General features: G+C 44.4%; 1 protein-coding gene across 1 annotated transcript in view; it reads left to right on the forward strand.

The window, feature by feature from the left end:
- Positions 1-362: 362 nt before the first annotated feature.
- The window catches only part of atrn (attractin), an 80,165-nt gene continuing 61,242 nt past the window's right edge, over positions 363-19,285 (forward strand). Inside the window, exons 1-11 of the mRNA XM_053844853.1 lie at positions 363-836; positions 9,317-9,400; positions 10,582-10,695; positions 10,834-10,962; positions 12,027-12,223; positions 13,145-13,313; positions 13,914-14,004; positions 14,556-14,805; positions 14,873-15,056; positions 15,296-15,450; positions 16,889-16,973. Of these exons, the coding sequence (XP_053700828.1) occupies positions 595-836; positions 9,317-9,400; positions 10,582-10,695; positions 10,834-10,962; positions 12,027-12,223; positions 13,145-13,313; positions 13,914-14,004; positions 14,556-14,805; positions 14,873-15,056; positions 15,296-15,450; positions 16,889-16,973 (1,700 nt within the window). The 5' untranslated portion in view covers positions 363-594. The remainder of the gene's footprint in view (positions 837-9,316; positions 9,401-10,581; positions 10,696-10,833; positions 10,963-12,026; positions 12,224-13,144; positions 13,314-13,913; positions 14,005-14,555; positions 14,806-14,872; positions 15,057-15,295; positions 15,451-16,888; positions 16,974-19,285) is intronic.

The following is a 19,285-nucleotide window of genomic DNA, read 5'->3' on the forward strand; positions in this document are numbered from 1 at the left end:
CTGCTCTTTTTTGTTTGTTTCCTGGTGCAGGTTTCTGAATTCAATTCGCACTCACCTTCAGATTAGCTTGGCTTTCTCACTTATTCCTGTATCAACAATTGTTTTAAACAAGTAAAAATGTCTATAAATAAATATTAATTTTCAGTAATTCAGTTGATAATTTACGTTGACAATAAATACAATATTATTGAGTCATAATGAATATCCACAAATGTTGCACAGCATTGTAGAGAAGGGATATTTTATTGACATGACTTAAAATGCGGCGCAATGTTTATCGACGGATGAAGAAATGAATAGAAAATTGAAGTCCGCCGCGCTTCCCCTCCTCCGGTTGCGCATTTCCGTTCTCGTGACGTCACTTCCGGGTGTCAATATGCGGCTCGGTGCGGCGCTGGGAACCAGAACCACAGGAAAGATGTGAACCCACGAACCTGCAGCCACCTGCCTCCGCCGAGACGTTCCACCCGACCCTGCATTCAAAGTGCGTCGTTCCCCGGCTGCCTCGCCACCCAGCCGCTCGCTGCTTTACCGCCCCCGGAGGAGCAGCAGCAGCGGAGCGTCTGCCGTCAAGCAGCCATCTTTTGTGAGAGAATGTCCGGGGCGACGCGGCGGGCCTCCTCGGGTTCCAGCCGGGGCCGGAGCCTGGTGATGCTGCTCAGTGCGCCGCTGCTGCTGTCGGCCGCGGGGCTCCTGTCTGGCTTCCCCGGAGTCGCCGAGGCCAAGGACTGCGACAAAGCGTGCCTGAACGGCCAGTGCAACAACGCCACCGGCAGCTGTGTGTGCTTCCCCGGCTGGGTTGGAGACCTCTGTCAGCACTGCGGAGGACGATTCAGGTACCGAGCCAAACCTGCTTCTGCCGCCACCACACCACCTCATACCCATGTTACAGCAACACAGTGTACAGGAGAGGATCAGCAGGGACCTGCGACTCTGCTGTTTACACGCCGCGCTCATCACTCATGTCTGGTTCTCACCTGTCGCAGGTGCGCGCGGTCTATGTCCAGTCCGGTTGTGTAAAGCCTGTGGACCTGTCTTTGGTCTGAACGGGCCCTGAAATGTGTTGTAAGAAGTCTATTTGTTATAGTAAAGGGATTAGTCCCCATGGTGCTCGGTCTCGTCATCGCCACACGTGGTGTCGGAAACGCTCACCATGGTGCGTGAAACAGAGGCGATTGTCACCACGAATGTCTCTTAAAGTCCACCTGAAGGACAGGAGTGGAGTAAAGCTGCGGTACAACAGGATTCTCATCCATAAACTAGAAGCAGGTCATGGTTATTGATATAATTCCACATGAACTGGAAACAATGAAAGATCCCAATGTTCAAGTGGAGCCTCGACACACATCAATGCCATGGAAAATCTCATCTATTTTCCACGTTTTTAATGATGGAAAGTCATGAAAATGACAAATTGAAGTCAATGGAACGATGGTTTGGTTGTTCAGTAAACAGACAACAACAAGTGAGCGACAGCATGACTCCTCTCTGCCTTGGTGCACTCATCAATATTAGTTGGCTGTGAAGTTTAATACAAAACTGTCCAGGTTTAAAGTGACCAAAACATGGCTGTCAGCCCAAACGCGTGCCAAAACTGAAATAGTCTCTTTAAGTTCAAGATGTAAAAATTACATTTGTTAAGTCACTTAATGTTTAGACCATTATTATATAGACATTTTAGACAGCACTTGTGTCTTGTGTCAGGTCATGGTTATTGTGCATAATTCTACATGAACTGGAAACAATGAAAGATCCCAATGTTCAAGTGGAGCCTCGACACACATCAATTCCATGAAAAATCTGATGTACTTTCCACCTTTTTAATGATGTAAAGTCATGAAAATGACAAATTGAAGTCAATGAAACGATTCTAAAAATATTGTTGGCTGTGAAGTTGAATACAAAACAGTCCAGGGTTAAGGTGAGAAAACTTGGCTGTCGTGCCAAAACTGAAATGGTGTCTGTAAGTTCAAGATGTAAAAATTACATTTGTTAAGCGTTTCACTTAATATTTAGGCCATTATATATATATATATATATATATATATATATATATATATATATATATATATATATACATATATATATATATATATATATATATATATATATATATATATATATATGTATGTATAGTGTGATACAGTGTGATGTTATTGATGAAACCTTTATCAGCTGCCTCGATGGAAGCCGTTTGATTCCATCATGGAGCGGGAGTGTGTGTGTGTGGGGGGGGCGGGTCAACGGTCAGTCCGAGGTGTGCGTCCCGCGCCGACCATAAGAGAGGTGGGAGGATGACGGTAGAAACAATCGCACGTCGGCCCACATCAGAGCTCCATGTAGGTGCTGGTCCCGATTTAAACTCGCACTGTTAAATGAGTCTGAACATTTCTCACACAATGGCCGCGACTGTTGTGGTCCTCTTCAAGCCTGCCGTATTTCATCCCACCGCAGCTATAGGAAGACGTTTTGCTAACTACAGCGCCTGTGTCTGAGTGAAGACGTCAGACTTCAGATGAGGCTTGTTTACAGTCCCAAACCCTGCAGACATGCCGTTATTGTTCCACGTGTATCTTCCTTCTCACCACTCATGGTGAGGTGTTTGCCAGGTTGCTTTCATCGCCGGAGCTTTTGAAACGTCATTAAGTTCATTATTTTGTGCTCTGAGCTCTAACTTTATCACCTCGGGGCTCCAATCAATGCTTTGGAAACGGGCCTGTTTCCTTAATGCGGTGCAAGGGCTGACTGCCAGTTATCTTTCATCCCTCTTTCTGTCCTTATTTGATTCTCTCTTCTTTTTCCTGCTTCTCAGTTTGGCCTGACTCCAGTATTCCTGTCGCTCCATCCTCCCAGTTCTCCCTGCCTGCAGCCCTCCTGCTTCCACCACCAACCGATCTTCTCCCTTCCTTTCCTTCGCTCTTCCCTCCGTTGTCCTACATTTCCCGCTGCCTTCCTTTTCTTTTTATTTGCATCACTTCTACTCTTGCTTCACTTGACTTTAGGACTACACGATAAACCGTTAAATCGCACTGTCGTGTCTGATTTCATTTTCAATTCATTTCGATTGGCATTTATTATTTTGGATTCACTCCGGATGACGAGCGTCACTCTCAAGTGTTTTTCACTCGTAAGGTAACATCACAAATCTTTATCAGCACCGCAAACGCCACCACAAAGTTCAATTTGACCAAGTCGTCCAAGGAAAGAGGTCCGAAAGTTGTTCAACGTATACGGGCAACCTGCACAATGCGACGCCACACCCACATTACCCCAGCCGGAGTCAAGAAATGTAACATATGGTTCCAATTCTTTCTTTCTTGCCTGGAACCCTTGAATGCCATAGTCAGGCTTTTCTTTATCATTGGCTCCTGAGAAGATTGGCTGGTGTGTTTTATTTATTTGTTTATATTTTTCATTGAGTCCTTTGGTTTGCCAAAAAAATCTATTTGGTGCTGCAACTTTTGTCATGGTTTATGTGTGCAATAAACTACATATTTCATGAGGAAAAAAAAAATTGGCAGAGAATCGTGATATCAAGTCTTAGCTAAAAAATCGAACCATGCAGGCCTACTTCCCATCACTCTGCTGTCATTTTTTCAAACCCATCCTTTACCTCCTTTCATCCTGCCGTCCATCCCTTCACCTCTCTTTCCCATTGGTCTATCTTCTTATTCTTCAGCTTCTCCTTTGATCTTACATTCGATAAGTCCTAGACCTCTCAGCATCTTGTCTTCACATCGCTCTCTTCTGACTATCTGCATACCATTTCCTTTCACAGTCTTGCTCCTCCCCTTCTTTCTTCATGTACTATTCTTTTCCTTTCCTTTCTTTAGCCGTCCATTCTTACCATACCTCCATCTAACTTTCCTTTTTTAAACCGACATACTTCATTTCCCCAACCTCAGAATTCTTCTCCTCTTTCCCTCCCTCCCTCCTTCCTACTTTTCTAGCTATCTTTCTTCTCTTCGCTTCCCAATCCTTCCATCAATCCATTTATTTCCCCTCCTTGATTCTAGTGTTTATTCCGAGCTGTTGCTCATCTGCCTTTGTTGTTGTGAGCGATTTAGCATGACCAGTTTCGGGTGTTTTTGTTTCACCTTCCTGCTCGGCAGTTTGGAACCCTGGGAGACAATGCATCGTTAAATCAAAGGTTGAACCTTGCTGCTGTGTGTGTTTGTCGATTTGGAATCAGGCCTGTTGTTTTGCTGCCTCGGTCAAAGGGCTGGTGGTGAAGAGCTGGTGCACTGAGTCTGCATTTAGCATCCAGACAATGGCTCCATACAGAGCTGCGCTAATGTTGATCTTGAAATGCAATGGGGTTTTTTTCTTCTTCTTCTTCTTTTATAGCCGAGCGAGTCAGTGCTCTAATGACTTTGAGGCCCGAGGTCCAGGAGTCGTGTCTATTACAGTGTGTATTCCAACATGCTAGTTTTTTGTGATGCGTATCGATCGCTTGTTCGCAGATGTTGCTTGTGTGATAAGTGGTTGGAGCTGAAGTTCCTGTTTTGCTCAGTGGGAGCGGTGAAACAGCCAATTTTAGGAAGCTTTACACTGTAAATCATTGGCTTGCAGAGAAGGAACAGCCCATTAACTCTGACTCACTTTCAACCTGCTCAATCGTCCCACCAGAGCTCAACATGGCCGTGTTGTGTATTTGGAACACACTCTCTGCCTCCCATATTCCCCGCCATCCTGTACTGCTACTGTTGCAACAGTAGTGAGCGGAGTAGCCTCGGACTAAACTGGTCTATTTTTATCATCCCCGCTGCTCTTGACAGCTGAAGACATTCGCATATTCTTAATTGTTCGTTGCTCATCGGACTGAAACATTTCTACAGTACGTCGTACACCATCACCATACTAGTTTTATTTAAATGTAGCGATCGCAAGATGAAAAGCGGCAGACCTGCAATCAGAAATCGCATCTTCATACATTTTATAAGTTCTCATGTCACTTGGGGAAAAAGAATCCAGCTACAAGAACTGACATTGAAGTTCAACCTCTTGGTTTCACTTTGGTTTGTGTGGACAGGAATCTGGTTGCTCTCTTCCGTCTCGGATATTAAGCCTTCCTTCAGTTCCGCGACTTGGGTAGCTATTTGCAGATCATGTAGAGTCTTCCTTTTTTCAAATATATACCAACTTAAAATTCAGGTTCCATAGTCAAAAAAGGTCCTTGGTTCCTCTTATTCAAGTTCCAAGTTTAAAAAAAGGTCCTTGGTTCCTCATTTAAATCTTAAACCTTCAATGTTGTGCACTCAAGTCTTGTCGAAAGCTCCTCGATCGATTCCAATATTTTAGGGAAAACAATCATTACCCTTGCATTAATTATTGCTACAATCTAATTGCCTTTTTTGTCTGCAGTCGTCGTACAAGCAAACTGACACTTCAGCCCACTCAGACACTCACTTGTGCCAGGTGATGTTTAAGAGAGTTTGATTTCCCCTCATTTCAAGAGGGAAAGCCACTGAGGACATTGACAGGTTTAGTAATGGGCCTCTGTATATGATGTGGCTCAGACCTCAAGCCACTTCAGGTGCTGTCAAGCTGCTGTCTCAAGTTCGTAAAGCTACTGGACGATGTTTATAGATAAACAGCTAGTGAATGCACCATGCGCAACCGCGATGTCAATGCTATCGGTGGAGGTCCGCAGCTATGTTTTATGCTTTGAACAGCGTCTCTAGCTCAGAAGATGACCAAGCTCGGGCCCTGGTGTCTGTGGCTGCAGTCTGAGCAGGCTGTGACCTTTCACCTACTCTGCAGCTCCTTCGCGGAGACCGTAGCAGATAGCAAAAAAACTGAGCACACCGTGCGAGTCCTGGGGCTTCGGTCCCTAACTGAGCCGAATTACATGTGTCTATAGTCGAGTTTGGCCAGGAGGCCAGTTAAAAATGAGTAACTTTGCTGCGATTTTCAAGCACCAGCATTTCCTCTTCAATGCATTTTCACTGGAGGCGACGCTGCGCTTTCTGCGTGTTTGCGACTCTCAAAATAGGATAAGTGTGACGACAAAACTGGAGATCTTCATATTTCTGCAGCCCACCGTTTGGCGTAAAGAAAATGGCTGAGGCGAAGAACAATATGCACAGATGTGCATTCGTGATAAATATGGTTGATGTTGTGACTGGGGTGTGGATACACATTGGTAGTGGTTTGACTGGTGGACGGGAACCAGCAGGGATTGAGTTACGTGTCTTTAGACTGTATTTAATGTGAGCGTGGGGTTTGGAAACGTAACAGAGTTTAAATCAGCAGTTGGTCTGTTCAAGTGTCAGGTGGCCATCTTTTCCATCACGCGTATCTATTGCATGCCTGGCCAACCTGCAGCTCCCGAGCTACATGCGGCTCTTTGTCCTGTTTCATGCGGCTCTTCACCAAATGAGCCGTCAAATTGCTGTTGAGATGATCGTTTGTGCAGGAAATTAGTCGGAAAAGTAAGAGCTATTCCAGCGAAATTTCAAGATATTGTTTGTAGACTTTGAATCGCGTTTAACATAGAAATGTAAAGAATGCCCCTCACTGCACTTGCGCCAAGCGCCAATGAGAGGTCCTCAGACTTGGATCGTCTTCAGATCCACGACTTAACGTGACTGAGTTCTGCGTTTCAATTTGCCACGACCGAAACTAAACGTGTGGCATGTGTTTCACGCATTATTCATCGTTGATCGCCGTGAAGTCCGTTGAACTCAGTGGAGGGAAGTATCAACATGAGACGCTCCAGTCACACACATAGACCGCGGCCACACGATTGGTGGCTTGAGCCACATAAAACAAAATATAAATAAGGTTAATGGCTCACACATTGCTATCTACGACGCCTGATATTTTGAAGAGAATCACAACAAAATGTATGGATTTTAAAAATGCATGCACTAGAGACGTACGCCGGACGTGAACTGGCAACTTTGTGACACACAGGGATGAGCTTTAACCGCTATACTGAGTCAGGTGACCAGCTGTTCAGGTCCTCGTCTGCTTCGCCTACATATTTGTAGCATTTATTGATTTCCCATATTGACCATTTTATCGGTGGCGATAATACCATCTGCCTCCTTTGATCACCACGACACACTCATAGTGCTCGTGTCTTGCCAACACACCTACTTATTTCTTCCAGTATGACCGGTGTCACTACTACTACTACGTCTACTACCACCATCCAATCCAGTACTACCTGCACCATAATCCTGCCAGGGTTCTCACCAGGATTATTTCTCATCCTAGGATCCTGAGGATGTTTTGAAGTGGAGACCAAGTATCTTGTCTTGCAGCTTGACCCTGAAGCTGAAAGATATTTTGAGGTTTTTAAGTGCCATGATAGAAGAAGGTACTCATGCTTGGTGCTGGTCATGCCAGGCCTGTGGATGCCGTGGCACTGTTCTGGATGGCTCAGCCCAAGTCAACAAGAAGCTTGTGCGTCATGCTGTGTTAGATTAGATAATCTTTATTAGCATGACAAGATGGACATGGAAACCTTGTGTGTGGACCAACAACTAGGTTACGGATGTCATTGACTAAAAGCAACGGCAGAAGATCCCTTGTAGATCGGGGAGCCAGCATCCCAACATGAGGTCCACGATGCTATGCTCCACTTTAAACTTAAATTTCAGCTTATATTGATGTGTAGTGATGAATATTTTCAGAGAAGCAGCTGAAGATGCCAGATTGTGCAACAGGGTGTGTAAGCAACAACAGCAGGAGTTATTGGTGACCAGTTATCTGATTCGAGAAGTGCTTCACTGCCCTTCAGTCTCACAGTTCACTACTATATTATGGCAACAAAATGGAGAACAAATCTTCAAATTTTAAGATGGAGAAAAGTTTATATTGTTTTATTTTTGTCATACTAATACAGTACATTTAATAATAAAAAATATTCCTCTAAAATGGAAGGCTAAGACCCGTCAAACTAAATTTCCTTCGCAGAACAATACTGTGACGGGAAACATAGGAGATGCTGGCATCAATGTGCTAAAAATAAAATGTGAAGGTTAAAAATCACAATAGTTGTTGAATATTTCGGCAGTCGTCTGCAGAACAGTTAGTGTTGAAGGCAACTTCTTCCTGTCTATTGTTTCATCTGGTGATCTCTCAGGGGACTCATTAGAAAGTGGACGTGGAGACGTGTTTTCCTCTTGTCGCAAGAGAAAAACAATTCTGTTACTAAAGAACATTTTGGGAACAACAAACACCACCGTGTCCGTCAAGCGTTTCTCACTTAGATGGTATCTTGATGTAGCATTTGCATCTTCTTAGATAGATAGTGAAAAACAGGATGTAGTCTTAACAAATGAAGACAGAATAACATGAAACTAAATGTTTAAATTATTTAATAAAAAAAAGAAAAGAAGAAGAAGCACGACAAACTTGGCCTTTTATATTAGTCTTTCAAACAAAGCAATCTTTCTCTGTGGGCTTCTCCCTTCAGTGGTGGCCACAGCAGATCACCTTCCTCCATCTCCCCCTGTCCTCTGCTTCCTCTTCTCTCAAACCTCCAAACCTCATGTCCTCCTTCACCACCTCCATCAATCTCCTCTGTGGCCTTCCTCTCCACCTTCTGCCTGGCAGTTCCAACATCTCAACATCTTCATCTACCAATGTACTGGCTCTCTCTCTCTCCTCTGTACATGTCCAAACCATCTCCATCCAGCCTCTCTGACTTGGTCTCCTAGACACCTGAGCACATGTGCTGTCCCTCTGATCCTATCATCATCCTGCTCACTCCCAGAGAGAAGCTCAGCATCTTCATCTCTGCTACCTCCAGCTCTGCCTCCTGTCTTTTCCTCAGTGCCACTGTTTCCAAACCATACAACATTGCTGGCCTCACCACCCTTTTGGACACTTTCCCTTTCATCCTCGCCGACAGCCTTTTGTCACATATTTTCTCCAATGATTCCATCCTGCCTGCACCCCCATCTTCACCTCTTCCTCACACTCTCCATGGCCCTGGACAGTTGGGCCTCAGTACTTCAAATAGTGTAGCATACATTCCCAAAATGCATTGATTAATTCCTGTCCTTTTGGTACCGGTCTGTAAACAGACGACTCCAGATAGTTTGGTTGTGCAATTCTATTCTTGCTCTCCAACACTGTAAAATATCCGGGAAGTTCCTCACTGTTTGCAGACTGGCTATCACACTTTGCGAGTGAATGACTGGAGCCGGCTGTTCTTGATACTATGGTGAAAAATGTTCAAATTGAGAGTAAATGTGCAAAAGTGTCTGGAGGTATTCCTCTTCAAATACATGGCCAGTTCTTCATCTTTGTTCCGTCAGAACCAAGTAAGCTGTTGTCTGAGTCTGATCTCTCTCTGCAGGTTAACTGGACCCTCTGGGCATCTCACTGATGGACCTGGAAACTACAAGTACAAGACCAAGTGCACGTGGCTCATTGAAGGACAGTAAGTTGATCTGAAACGTTCAAGCTCTACACATGAAATCGTCTCCTGAGATATCGTCAGTATTTTCTCTTCTGCTCCAGTCTGATAGACATTAAAAGAGGATCATTTATCCCAGATGAGCTCTCCGTCACTGCAGCAGGGCTCATCTCTCTCCCGCTTCATCGCTCGCTCCATCTAATCGCTGGTCAATGGCGAAGTTCGACATTTTGATTTGGTGCTAATGGAGAGATGACGATCTCTTGGAGGGCGCAGCGCTGACCGCCTGCGTCATTACGGCAGAAGTGGATCACAAAGCCGCTCAACCAGCATGTTTGAGGGAGAAACGTTGGTGAATAAAGGGAGCCTTTCTTGGCAGTCAGATGATTTTCAAAAAGCAGATTTTAATCTGCCACTCTTGTCGTCAGTCAGATCCTCAGTGGAGATACACTGTGACTTCTCATTGTATAGTGGTCACCTCCAGCTGCTGATGCAGTGAATGAACCGTTGTTTTATCCACGCCACTCTGCACTGACGTCACTTCACACGAGGAACGTGACGTGTTCTTCAGCTTGACATTTAGACGTTTAGAAAATAAGTCGCTTTGGTATTGCCTTTTTTTCATGCATCAATGAATCGATGAAACATACATTCATCAGCCTCGTGTCCACATTGATCGTGATCTGCATTGGTTGCCTTTTTCTTCATCATCTCCAACCTTGGTCCAACTCCTGCCTCTCTTCTCCTCCTATCCAGACCATCTCCTTCGCTCACATCTTATCTCAATATTGTCAGCCCAAACATATTTGAAACTTCAATAACTTTTGTGTTAAAAAGACGACTTTGTTTCCGGGACTATCCACTCAGTGCAGCGTTCAAGTGCCAGAGTTCGGTCCAAGCAGCGCAGTGTGTACCTCAACATTGCGTGTTAAGTTGATCACAAACGTGGCATTGTGAAATGATGTTTTCTGGAATGTTGTATTTTATGAACGTAAACTTGAATGTAACCTGATCACAGAAGGGTCTAAAATGAGCAATACAGTTTCACTGAAGGTGATGATAGAAAGTACTTGACATTTGTAGTGCAATGAGGAAGAGTTTGCTACTGTTTGACATGAAATACTGTCACCATCAAATGACCTCAAGTTTGATCCGCTTCAGAGTCACAAAACATCCCTACAACTGTTTGCTTTTGCTTTTTCCAGGCCCAATTCAGTGCTGCGATTGAGGTTTAACCATTTTGCAACTGAGTGCAGCTGGGACCACCTCTACGTCTATGATGGAGACTCCATTTACGCCCCCCTGCTGGCTGCTTTCAGGTACCTCTACCCTTTAGAAAGTGCTTTAATTCAAGAGAATTTGATCTCTTGTTGTGATGGTGATCCCATTTTGTAGCTCTCAAGTGTTTTTTTTTTTTTTTTCCAAAATATCATCGTATACTTTACTTTTATTTCAAGCGGCCTGATTGTTCCGGAGCGCTCGGCGAATGAGACGGTTCCTGAGGTGCTTTCCACTTCGGGCTACGCTCTGCTGCACTTCTTCAGCGATGCTGCCTACAACCTGACCGGCTTCAACATTTCATACCAGTAAGTGCTCCCAATTGGTCTGTGTTTTTACCAGGTGAAAAGTTATGAAGAACAATCTGTGAACTGTTGGATGGAGACTGATGCGACGTTCCATTGACAAGACATTTGATGGGTTATGTTTTGGATTGGAAAACTCCAGGCAGACAGTGCAGACCTCTGCCAAGCAGCTTGTTTCACGCGGGTTTGTAAAACCGTAGCATAAAATGGAATCAATAAAGCAGCTTGGTTAGGTCAGTGTCACTCCTCCAACTTGTTGTTTTCAGTAAACCCTTGAGTTTGCACTCTGAATATGATGCCGAGACTCTGTGAATTAATGGTTTATTGATGTTTAATATATGCTCAACGTTATTGTTCATATATCGTACATATATATCTATATATATATGTATCTCTCTCTCTCGCTGTCTCTCTCTCTCTACCTCTCTATAAATAAATAAAATCTAGTTTCATGGTTTTTAGCTAGCTCTGACAGAACAGTGGGAAGTGAATGAGGAAACCTGGGAATCCACTTGCCCCAGTTGTGACCTCTCTGGGTTATGTCGACTTTATGACAAGTAATACATTTACATAGCCTTGTTTATTGGATGAGATATGGTTACACTGGCAACCGCTTACGTGCTGCTGCCTGGCTCAAGGGCCAGTGGTTCTAATGATCGTGGCATGTTTACCTGAATAAAAACATGTGTCTGGGTCTTTAGTTGTGATAATGTTGTGATTGAAGGGCTCCCGCTGCTGACTGAAGTAACGTGGCAGCAGAGGAGATGAATGAAACAATAGACAGCTGAGAGACATTTACAGCATCTGCGCTGTTGTTTTACTGCAGTCTGGGTGTGTTTGCCATCTGCTCTGCAGCGACTGTGATGACTTTGTCAGGTGGAAGCCGCGCGACTGCAAGCGCCACGCGGCGATGAGTGACAAGCGTTGAGGCGAATACCTGATGAACTTATGAGGGGAGAAACTTGCCGGAGCAAAACATCGTGTCGCGAGTTCTCGTCTCAGCGGAGACGGGGATTCCACCAAGCAGATGTGTGTGTCTCCATCACTGATGCCGTGTTCTCTCGCAGGGTGAATATGTGCCCCAACTACTGCTCCAATCACGGAGAGTGCCGCGTGCAAAACGCCACCGGCTCCGTGTATTGTGAGTGTGAAGCCAACTGGAAGGGAGAAGCTTGTGACACGCCGTACTGCCAGGGCGACTGCGGCCACCCTGAGCAAGGCCAGTGCGAGGACAAGAGTTGTGTTTGCAAGCAAGGATGGCAAGGTGAGACTGTTTCACACTGGTGACCCTCTAAAATGTACGGTTATGGAATAAACTAAAGCAACACTGACCAAACACCGGTCACCAAAGTTGGATCATGGTTTATCATAAACTTTATATAAGTGTCAGCCTGTTGAAATTTGCATCAGAGTTTGTAACTATGACTTCAGTGATTCATGGGGAACAATGCTGTGTCAAACGACAGTTAACGTCTGATCTCTTCAGCTTCCCAATTGATAATAACCGACATGCCCTTTGCATTCCGACATGCTGGCTTGTGGATGCTGTTGGTTCTTCAACATAACAGCTTCATTTAGCTCCACTTCTATCAGCAGCTCTGTGCGCACACAATCTAATTACCAAAGCTGAGGGAGTTGAGTAAAACAGACTGGCGTTTGCCTTTTCCTTTATTAGCCTGTCATGGTGTTTTATCTGAGGAATAGCCCACTCGACACTGCCAGCTCTCAAAATGAACTAATTTTCCACGCCATCCAGCGCGAGAAGCGCAGACAGATGCCTCTTTAATGGAGGCAGCATGGCGTTTAATCTCTCTTTCACAGATGTGCACCCTTAAACAAGCAACGTCCTCTGGGGAGACTGAACCCGCATTTGTTTTATTTATAGAATGTGGTGAGGAAATGATGTTGGCTTGACCACAGAACACGGAGGGAATAGCTGGACTGAAATGCATGTCCTGTCACGTGGTCGTTGTTATGGTCAGTCTGGACTGATTCGGTTCCTGTTTTGCTTGTGAGATGTTTTGCAACCCCCTGGGTGTTAGCTAGTTCCAGAAAATGCTGATGACAAGTGGTTTTGAGGTGCAATAACATCATTTGTTGATGCAAAAGTCTGATATTTTGGGGAATAAAGCTCAGCGATTAAAAGGACGATTGTTAAAATCCCTGAAATATTTGTGTGTTTCAGGTCCAGACTGCTCTGTCCCAGTGCCAGCTAACTCCTCTTTCTGGACCAGAGAGGAGTACAGCGAGCCCGGACTGGCCCGGGCGGCCCACAAGGCCGTCGTGGACCAGGGTCTCATGTGGGTCGTCGGCGGTTACGTCTTCAACTCGTCAAACTATCAGATGGTGAAAGCGTAAGTGACTTTCGATCGTGAAATATGCAGTGTATGAATAACACGGTAGGAACCAGCTGACGCCACACTTCCTGCAAAATTATAGTGGGACCGCGGCAGACGGGTCTATTTCAGGCGTGAGGACGAAGCATATCATTGAAACTCGCATTACAGCGCTGACTCATGTTTGTCAATCTGAACTCCACCCTGTTTTATGTGCACCTCCTGCCTTATTACCAGAGTCATCCCTTTTCACATCTAGAACTTCAGCTGATTTGTGCAGATTAAGTTGCAAAAACTTGAATTTGCGCCTCTAAATTTAAATGGAATTGGGTTTAACAACTGGAGTTAATTGACGGATAACCCAAATTTAATAAGGAGTCTGGGAAATTCATTTTAATTTCATTGAAAGACTGAGAAAATCTTGATTATTTAGAAAGTCAAAGCAGCCACACAGACAACATCAATAATAATAAGGAAGGAGTATGGAAGGTGCCATTTGGGCTTTTGTGACTGTTCTTTCTACTGAAGGTGTTTTCTGTGAAAAGGCTGCAGGTGCATGCGTTTTAGCTTGTAAGCAAAGTGGGTTTTTTTTAATGCTGACCTTATTTGATTTTGTAGGTACAACCTCACGAGCAAGGCTTGGTTGACCCTTGAGCCGTCTGTCAACACTGTTACGCCACGATACGGTCACTCCCTGGCTCTGCATGAGGTAAGCTCATGCTGCTGAAACTGAAATCAATCGCTTCTTCTATGCTAGACAAGCCATAAAACAAATGTTTCAGTTGCAAAAAAAACAGCTGACAACGACGGCGGCATCGTCCTGTGCTTGTGCTGGGATGTGATGTATACATTTTGTGCGTTGCTTTGCTGCAGTGGAGTCTCAGGCGAGACTGTGAGGAGGATGCTGATGGAATCATAAATCAACAGTCTCTCTGCTCAGTGGCTTTCAGAAAGTTTGAAGTGCAGCGTGTTTGCGATGCGTAAATTGCATCGGCGTATGTGTCGGGAAAGCCGAGTGAAGCTGCAGACAAATCTCAAATCAGATCTGGGCTGGTGCATCAGGCAAACACGGGTGGTGCGGTAATTCACAAACTGCTTACGCTGCAGACTCTAAGGCCTTCGGTCCCTGAGACCTCCGCTCAAAGATGTGTGCTGTTTGTATCAGTGGAGATTCTGTATTGGTCTGATGCAGCTCAGAGACTTGGTTAGACAGAACTGTGCCGTCTGTGGACACCAGGTAAAACCTCTCCTGCCTTTCAGGGAGCCATGTACATGTATGGAGGGAAAATCGACTCAACAGGCAACGTGTCCAGTCAGCTCTGGGTTTTCCACATCCAGAACCAAACCTGGGTCCTGCTAACCCCCCGGGCCAAAGATCAGTATGCTGTGGTGGGTCATTCAGCCCACATTGTGCCCCCCCTACAGGAGGGAGACAGCCCTGTCATGCTGGTTGTGTTCGGACACTGCCCTCTGTACGGATACATCAGCCAGGTCCAGGAATATGACATCGGTGAGCCTGAGCTCTGTTGTTCTTCTATGTGTGATCGAAATACTGACGCAGCAGTCTTTATTTCTAGTGCGCAACACTTGGAGCGTGGTGTCAACAGATGGGGCACTGGTGCAGGGCGGCTACGGTCACAGCAGTGTCTTCGACGGCAACACTCGAGCCATTTACATTCATGGGGGCTACAAGGCCTTCAGCGCCAACAAGTATGGCTTGGCAGGAGATCTCTACAAGCTGGATGTCGACAGGAGGAAATGGTGAGTTGACACGTCAAATATCACTCCTCACCGAGTGTCAAGCACTGTTATAACCCAAACTGGACTTTACATTGACAGTTCTTTGGAGAAATACAGTTTAGAAAATGCAGATTTTCCCCCGTAACTATCATTTTCTGCATCCTATTTTACTGTGCACCTGTCGTGTCATCGATCAGAAGCTCTCTTTCAGTCACAGATGAATCCCTGCGCATGACGCCCATCTCCATCTGTGTCTGCAGGACCATCTTAAGAGATTCTGGCTTCTTCCGGTACCTCCACACCGCGGTGATCGTCAGCGGCACCATGCTGGTTTTCGGCGGAAACACACACAACGACACGTCCATGAGCCACGGTGCAAAGTGCTTCTCCTCAGACTTTATTGGCTACAATTTAGGTTAGTATTGCACACACACTGAGAAGGTCGAGGTGTGTCCTTATCGGACCTTGATGATTTTATCCTCCTAAATCATCAACAGAAATACAAGATGTGACTTGAGTTAGAAGTGGGCAGTAGTTTTGATTCCTTTGCATGAGCTAATTTGAGATTTGAAATTGACGTCTGCCTGCTAAGTCCTCACACCAACAAGTCCGCACTCATCCATAAACAATGTCAAGGGTCCCTCCAGTCTGACTTCAGCGGGCGGAAGCTAGATTTGCTCCCTGAGCTCTGACCTCTGTGTCCCCTCTGCCTCGGCATGAGTCGGTAATTGGACAAATAGTTCGAAGCAACGGTTTCCCCCGCTCCAGACGACGCCTGCAGCTGTACAGTGCTGGAGAAACCCCGTAATTGTCTGGTAATTACAGTTTATCCAGGCTGCACGTCAGAGACTAATTACCGTCCTTAACGAGCCGAACGCAATTACAGTGTGGAATTCAGGGGTCGTTCACTGTCCTGACATGGGAAGAGTGTCGTAAATCCCGGCTGTGACGTGTTGCAGTACTCTGTTCGGACGCCGGATGGCGCTGTCTAGCCGTGACAGAGTGCTGCAGCCTGCGGTCTCCTCTGGGAAATGACTTGGAATGATGGCGCTGCATTGTACAGAGTGAAGGTGATGGACTGCGGTTAGTGTTCCGACTTACAGGACAGTTGGATCTCCTCCTTGTATAAGCTGTTGTCAAAGGATGTTTGCATCTGGCCTAATTATTATCTGTCGTCAGGACTCAATAGTGAGAAGTACTGAGAGATTTGCATGTGAGGATGCTTTCAAACATCAGCTGAGATGTTTATTAACAGGAAAAATGTGTGTGATGATGAATAAAACTGAAATATATATGAGTTCATTTAAAGTAAAGATCCTGAGGGGGGAAGTAAGTTTACATACGTCTGAAGACGGAACGTTTTATTGAATTCAAATGTGTCATTTACACTTGTAAACACCACATAAATACACACTCTCCTTGCTATTTCAACATTCAGGTGTTGTATTAAAAGAACAGCTTATGCTTATAGCTACACACACTGATGAGCTTATTACAGTGTATTATTGTGTTGATTTTTATTGGATAGTTGGTACAGTGCAATGTAAACAATATTGCCTCCAAGTGAACTTGCCATTACCATGCAGACGCACCACGGCATCTCATATTTATCCCGCATCTCCCCGACAGCTTCTCCTCATCTTCATTGTCACTCCCGTCACACTGGACCGGGGTGTCTCGGTCAAGGACGCCCTCCCGGCTGACACGTTGATTGACAAATAGATATGAGCTGTCAAAGGTCCCCCAAACCATCCGCGGCTCGCCGGCTGACTTTGCCGCTGCTTAAGACATGTATGATTTAATGCGCACGTTCAGGTCAGCGCTGTGACCCGTCTGTCCATTTCTCATTGCAGCATGTGATGAGTGGACCGTCCTGCCTCGACCGGACCTGTACCAGGACGTCAACCGCTTCGGCCATTCTGCAGTCTTCAGTGACAGGTGATCATTTATTTACTTCCCCATAGTCAAAGTTTGTTTGTAAAAGAAGAACAGTCTACAATCATAGTGGATTTTTCAAATAAAAAGTGTGACTTTTATACAGACTTCCTAACTCCACTCATTTTATTATTTTTAGTTACAATGTTATTCTGTGAATTTCGACTTTAAATGCATATATTTAATTAAATTTCTGACATTAAATCAGTGTAAATTTATGGAGAAACGCTATTATGATTGGTAGCACAATAAATGCCATTCGAACTGAAGAAAACTCTACATGTATTTAACAGTCTTACAGTCTAAGAATGTAGCTTCCTCCTCGCTGCACTGCTCCTCCCCTAAAGTTCAAATCCATCTTCCCTCCAAATGAATTACAGCCTTGTAATTCGGCAGGATCGGATGGAGATTAAGTAGAATCTATTCAACTGAATCTATATTTAATCTTGTGCTTTTGTAATTAAATCCTTGGACAGTGCTGCTAGTTCACCTGTGAACTGGCTTTGGCTATTCACCGAGTGTGAAAAGTGGGACATCAAAACAACATTTTGGGATTTTTGAGCTCACTTGAAGGCCTGTTAGAAATTCAAATACTTCTGAACTGAAGTTATTGACATTTGCACCTTGGGCGATTTCAAAGAGATTTCTTTTTTTTTTATGATAAATGATTAAAAAATGCAGAAAAGATAGAGCAAGAATGTATCTGCCTTCAATGTGTCCAAGTGTCCAATTTGAATTGTCCTTTTCTTTTTAGTTTTTTTGTTTACTGCTGATTTTGTAGCTGTAAATCATCTTTTTGATTTCGGTTAGTCCTGGTCAACACCACCTGCTTGTTTTTTTATTTCTTCAATTTTGTCCTGGTCTAAATGAAACTGTATTGTTGAACCGTTTATTTGTCACCAGCAAAGATGGCGGTCCCTCACCGCCTCATGACCTTGTGTAGTGCAGCAAACAGAAAGCAGACAACCCTGAGTCGATTTCAACTATTGAATTATTGAACCTGCTGGAGACACAAGAAGCCGTAAACAAAACACTTTTTTGTCCTTTTGGCCACGTTTGTCTTTTTTCTGAACGCAGTAATCATGGTTCATCTCTGCTATTAAACTTGATAAATAGCAACTTTAATAGATTTTGGTTTTAATACTGTTGAGCGTAGAGGCAGCTAAGATGAACATGAAGTGAATAGAAGGCTCATCCTGGTTTCATCTTCTTGGGAGTCTGTGACGAGAATTGACTTTGCTATACGCGTGAGTGCGACCAGATGGGATGAGTCATCTGTAAGTACCGTTTGCATCACCAGCTGAGCGAGTCACGGCGATCTATATTAAATCACACACCCTGCTGTACAGAGTGCCTCACGTGTGTTCACGACTCGCTGCACGGCGACGCCAATCACTTTCAGCCTTGCATTCATGAGTCACCTTGTTAACTAGTATTATTTCAAGTGTTTGTCTCTCTACTGGCTCAGGTCACGTCAGTCCTCTTGATTTTGTTTTTGCAACAATCAGGAAATCTATTTGTGCCGAACCAATTTTGGCTTTTCTGTATTGCCTGCTCAGTGTTCGCATTTGTTTTCAGATCGTCTCCTCTCCACAAGTTTGGATCAGCTGCGATACAGCTGAATGAATGAAACTTTATTGATGCACAACCTTTTATACTCGGTTGTAGATGTGCGTCACGTGATAAAATGCAAACACCAGTGATACAAATAGTATTTTGACACTAAATCTTTACGTTATGCATCAAATTAAATAGACATTGATGTATAGAATCTGCTTCCTTGGAGTGAGCCTTGTGGCACTCCACACTATTTCTCGTCCTTGTAGAAATAAAAAAAAAAATAAAGGAAAAAATGTTTTTTAATATTTTATCGAACAAATAAATATCTTTAAATAATTCACCAGCCAGAAGTCTGAGATGGTAAAAACAAGCCGCTTCTGATAAATTAACTGTTGTTTGCAGTGAATATAAAACAATGTTAAATGGGTTTTATCTGACAATATGGATCAATATTTTAGTATGTTTTTGTCTCACATTCGGCCGTATTTTCGTCATGATGGATATTTAGTTTCATCGGTATCGATTTTCGTTCCACCCTTCGTGTCAATATTTTATGACTTCGTGTCTCTGTCATTGTCCACATCGCTACAGGAGAAGCAGGCCGGCAGGAATTGAGGCTGTTTTGGGGTTGTGTTTGATAGCCGGTCACCCACACCAGAAAAGACTTCATGAATGATAAATGCTGTTGCTGGAAAAAATGACAAATATGATCCTCAGAAAAAGCTGTGTATTTCCGTGTACGTGCTTCCTGGGAT

This window comes from Synchiropus splendidus, chromosome 16 (assembly GCF_027744825.2).
Source record: "Synchiropus splendidus isolate RoL2022-P1 chromosome 16, RoL_Sspl_1.0, whole genome shotgun sequence".
Classification (NCBI taxonomy): Eukaryota; Metazoa; Chordata; class Actinopteri; order Syngnathiformes; family Callionymidae; genus Synchiropus; species Synchiropus splendidus.